Source organism: Hyaena hyaena, unplaced genomic scaffold (genome assembly GCF_003009895.1).
Source record: "Hyaena hyaena isolate Hyena2069 unplaced genomic scaffold, ASM300989v1 scaffold_335, whole genome shotgun sequence".
NCBI lineage: Eukaryota > Metazoa > Chordata > Mammalia > Carnivora > Hyaenidae > Hyaena > Hyaena hyaena.
Window position 1 is genome coordinate 89,344 of NW_024080968.1, and position 5,429 is coordinate 94,772.

The window sequence follows — 5,429 nt, forward strand, 5'->3', positions numbered from 1 at the left end:
GCTTGCTGCATCATGAAGCCTGCTGAGTTGGGATTTCTTCTCGGTCTCTTCATCTTCTTCTTGCTGACTACCCCATTGATGGGTGGTGTTGCTAGACTTGCTGAAATGATATGTGGAGACCTCAAAGGTATGAACCTGAAGCAGAAAATAAATCCAAAGACCAATTAAGAACGAGGGAGAAAGTGTTTTTTAAAAAAATGTGATATACAACTAGTCCAGAAAGGTTCTCCTTTTGTGTTAATACCCATAGACTGTTACTCCTGTGACTCTGGGCATTACTTAATCTAGGGATCTTGTGGATGTCTGATGAGAAAAAAAAAAAAAAACTATGATGCAAATAACTCCCTTCCAGATAGGGCTGTCTTTTGCAGGGTGTCCAAAGGACCAAAAGTATTTTGAATGAGGGGTTTCATGACAAATTTCAAAGACCTCAGACCATTCAAAAGTACGTATCAAGATGAGAATAAAGGGGGATTGGATACTGAGCAAACTGAGGCATTTTCAATATCTTGGCTCCCGGTGCAAAGAGAACACTTGAATATATGGCCCCTGTTTAGATAAACTCACAATGTAGATGTAAAGGATAATGACGCTTTCTTCCACAGATAATGTGTACAGACTTGGTCTTCTGGAGCATGGGAAGGTGGCACAGTCTGTACTGCAAGTCAGACACCCCAAATTCTGGCCCAGTCACTTAGCAAATGTGTGCCCTTGGTCAAGTCACTCAATTGCCTACCACCCATTTCCAAACTAATATGAGGAATTTTTTAAGGGCCCTGGAAGACAAGATCTCCTGCTAGGTCCTAACGAATTCCCCCTAACTCAATGGGAATCTCTCATGCAGATCCCTGCAAAATGGAAATGAATCCTGGCAGCTGTTTTGAAATTCACCTTAGATATTTCTACAACAAAACCTCCAAAAGATGTGAAAGTTTTGTCTTCTCTGGCTGTAATGGCAACCTCAACAACTTCAAGCTTAAAATAGAATGTGATGTAGCCTGTGTTGAAGAGTACAGAATAAAGTAAGGAGTCCCATCTTGCCCTTGGTCCTTGGGGAGTAGAAAGGGAGAGGCTCTGAGATCTAGGATCCCTGGTGGGAATGGGAAGAGAGAGGTTTGTCCTCATTAAAGGATTTAATAGTTGGGTTGGATCTCAGGATCATTTGTCATTTTTCAGTTAGGAAATCAAAAGTCTAGAGAAAAAAAATAGTAGTCACCAGTTATCAGATAATTACCATGTGCCAGGCGCTGCACTAAGCAATTTACATATATTGATACAATTTAAAATTAAAATCACACTGAGGTAGATTTGCATTATTATTTTAAAGTGGCAGATGAAAAAGCCAACTCCAGTAGAGGTAACTAACTGGCCCAAGTTCACATTAAATGACATATCAAGGTTTCTAACCAGACTTGATGGTCACCTACAGCTTGACCGTTTACATGCACAAGTTCACCCAAACCCAATCCTTATAATCCCAGGCCTGTGAACTCTCCATAGAAACGTCCTGTTTTATACAACGAAGCTCTCAGCCCAAATTTGACCATTCTCCAGTCATTGGAACTAGAAAAAGGTCTATGGAGGCTAACAAGGCTATGGTATGGCTGATTTCTAGGAGAGTGAGATGGAAAGTAACCTTGGGTGTAACTCAAAAATAGAAATTTTGTTTTATTTATTTAATATTCCTGGTGGATTTTTGCAATGCCTGGCACATACCAGACAATGACTAAGTTTTAAGGGAATGAAAGAGATCAATCAATGGAACACGAGAGCCATTGAAAGACAGGGCATTTTCAGGACTTACCCTGGGATAAAAATGACTTAAATTAATCGAGGGAGACTTTTCAAAAGTTATAACACAGATCTATTTTTGTTGTGTTTGTTTGTTTGTTTGTTTTTGCTTAAACAGGGAACAGAAGGCAAAAAATAAGAGCTGATCCATCATTCTGAAATATAGCCGTAAGAAAATTCAAACCAAGTTTAAGATCTTTGTATTATTTCCATAATTCTGGAAAATTCCATCTGTTTGCTATTTTCCTGACTTTACTTTTACCTTTCCTGATAAAGAACTGTATGACCATTAAAATGAAAGCAACTTTGCAGTGCCTGGGTGGCTCAGTCGTTTGGACTTCCTACTTTGGCTCAGGTCATGATCCCAACATCAGGCTATGTGCTGACAGTTAGCTCAGTCAGAGTCTGCAGCCTGTCTTCAGATTCTATATCTCCCTCTCTCTCTGACCCTCCCCTGCTCACGCTGCCTCTCTCTCATACACACAAAAATAAACAAAACATTAAAAAAAATTTTAAATAAAATAAAATGAAAGCATCTTTGTGTCAGTCTTACCTACTCCCTGAAATGTCTCTCCTCGACCTTATCCAGAGTTGAATGCCAGCTGGTTCCATCCTTAGCTGCCCTCTCCCCACTGAACCATTTCTTTATACATTCACACAATGTTTCAGGTGTGACAAACCAGATCTGTAGAGGTTTGCATCACCTCCCTTCTCAGTTTGAACTAGTTAATAAAACCAAAGTACCAAACCTGTGCTCCTTTTTGTCCATGAAACCAAAATGAGCACTCCCATTCACATGAAATAAATGTCCTTGCACTCATGACAAATGTTTCTTTGTGATGTTTCCTGATTCGTGGCCACCAAGTCAGGAGCCCCTGTTAGCTTAACTAGCCTCCTGACTTGATCCCTATTAATAAGTAGTTATTTAGACACTGTTTAGTTCCTCAGTCATTGAAATTTGACTTGGCTGCTCTCAGTCATTCTGGAAAAATAACTCTCAATTTCAGTCAATAACTGTGTTTTAGCTACAAAGAGAATAATCACCCAGACACTAGTTGCCAAGTGTCTGAATATAATGGTACACGGTGCAACATGGCCATGATCTTCCCCGCTGTAGGACACACAGCTTGACCATCTCATCTCTGAATTTATCCAAGCATTCCATTCCTGCATACCTTCCCTGTCCATCTCATTGACCAAGTCCTATTCCTCACCTGAGAATGCATCCTGGACTATTAGTAGTGAGGGCCAACATCAGAGGCATTATAAACCAGTGAGAGCCTGTAACCAGACATGCAAGCCTGGCCTTTTCTCAGTCTTAAGAATAGGAAAATTAAACCCCTAAATTGAGACCATTTTCTGCAAGACCTCTGATTACTTCAAGCTTAGACCTTCACCCAGAGTGTATTCTTATGAAGCCCAAATTCTGTCATGTTCCAATTTTGGTGAAGACCTGGGAATTGCAAGTTATTCTTAAGCCACATAAGCTGTTGGAGACATGCTGTGCATTCTGAAATAATAGGAACTAGGCTAACCTGACTGCTTCACAGAAGACGAAGTCTTGAGATTTTTCTTTTGCAAGTCACAAAGCTGGGCGTCCCAGACAGTCTTCTGGAAAACATAACATATTCTCCCAGTTTCCTTCCTCTTCCAACGAAATACTGGAAATGCTGGACAAGTAAAAAGGATGCATATGGATATGAATAACTAAAGTCAAGACTAAGAATTTGTTTAAGCCTATTTATTCATTTTGAGAGAGAGACAGAGAGAGCGACCAAGAGAGAGAACCTCAAGCAAACCCCGCATTGTCAGCATGGAGCCTGGCAAGGGGCCCAAACCTGCAAACCATATGTTCATGACCTGAGCCTAAACCAAGAGTCGGCTGCTCAACTAACTGAGCCACCCAGGTGCCCCAAAACTAAGAGTTTTTTGAGGAAAGAGGGCAGGGTTATCTTGGTGAGAAAAGGAAATCGATGCCCAAGACAGATTGCCGGGGCACCAGTGGTAAAAGAATGAGTTACAAGTGAAAGCTTTTGAGTTAAGTTATTCTCCCCACCACAAAAATCTGGATCTATCACTGCCCACACGCACAAGATACTACAAGTGCAACTGATACAACAAAATGGTGGTTCCAGAGCCCAGCTGTAGTGAGAAGTATATAAAAACAGGCACAATTGGACTAGACAGACACAAAGTTTATTGTTTTTCCTTCTTCCTATACACACTGAGGGACTGATGGAGAAACCATCAAAGGAGAAACCAGGGAGAAAAAAAATTGCCCCAGAAAACACATCTAGGGCAGAAATGCAGAAATGTTCCATAAGCAGGGGTTGGGGGGAGAAAGAGGGAAAGTGTTATTTTGGAAGTAGCAAATAAGTGTAAATAAGACCAGATTGTATTATTGTGGAGTTTTGACTGGAATTCTCTACCACCTACTTTAAATCAATCAAGAGAAGTACAAGTTACCCCACCAGCCAGCCATCCACCACATACATATGAAATTTAGTAACAAGAAACCTCACTAAAACAGAGTTGGGAGGTATCATTGGGGAGGCTCTACCTCTCCAGGTCAATTGTAGACCAAACAGGAAGAGACAGACTTGACCTTGCATGTGGATACTACTCTACTATTGCCGCCTCAGGAATAAACGCTTCCCTTATCCCTTTGGGCAAAAGCTCAGCCAATGAGAAGCCACCATACTTTGAACTCCCAGTATACTCCAATGAACTTTTAGTTAATCACAGCCCTCCCAACCTACTCCTTTTCTCCTTAACAAAAAGCATATCTCTCCTTTGTTCCCCAAACTTGCCTACAGTTTGGCCACAGCTTGCTTGTCCAGATTACAATTCTCTTTTATTCCCCCAATAAACCCATATTTTGCTGGTAAAGTAACTGGTAGTTTTTTTAGTTTCAAGGTTAACATAGACAATAAAAGCAAAACTGGCTTATATTTCCACAAATGATCCCAAACAAATTTTGCCACAAACATGTAAACAAAGAGAAACAACAAGCTAAATAACCAATATTAAATGACACAGAATTCATTGAAGGAATAAATGAAATAGACATAATATTCTCAACTAGATAAGAGTGGACATTGGTATGTTAAAGCAGGAACATATATTATCAAAGGACCAATAAAAAATAATAGGATTTGGAAAATAGAAAAAGTGACCTAAATGACACAATAACTCAAGATAAAAATAAAAGATACAGCCAAACTACGAATTAATGATGGTAGAAGATTAGGTCAAGGAGCCCTTTGAAATATCAGAGGAGAATAAAGAAATTTTAAATATGAAAATGAAGGTAATATAGAGCAGGAAACACCAGGAATCTGTCTCCCCACCTAGACAACAATGGCACTTACAAAATATGTCTGATGTAACTATATTCGGAACTGGAGCCCATTGAGGTTTGCAACCTCAGGGAAAAATTAGAAAGCGACCATACTAAGTAAGGCTAAGAAAAGATATGAGAATACCTTAAGTTTACATTTAAGGCTGTTCCTCAGCATAGAGACAGCCTATGCAATCCAGAAATCAAATCAAACATCAAAAAACAAGAACAAAATTAAACAGCATACCCTGGGAAAGCGACAGAATCTAATTTCCAGAGTTAACCACTTTACTAGATT

General features: G+C 39.8%; 1 protein-coding gene across 1 annotated transcript; it reads left to right on the forward strand.

The window, feature by feature from the left end:
- SPINT4 (serine peptidase inhibitor, Kunitz type 4) lies at window positions 1-1,026 on the forward strand. The gene is made up of 2 exons (XM_039249434.1): window positions 1-127; window positions 845-1,026. The coding sequence occupies exons 1-2, from the start codon at window positions 13-15 to the stop codon at window positions 1,024-1,026; spliced, it is 297 nt and encodes a 98-aa protein (XP_039105365.1). The 5' UTR covers window positions 1-12.
- The last annotated feature ends 4,403 nt before the right edge of the window (window positions 1,027-5,429 follow it).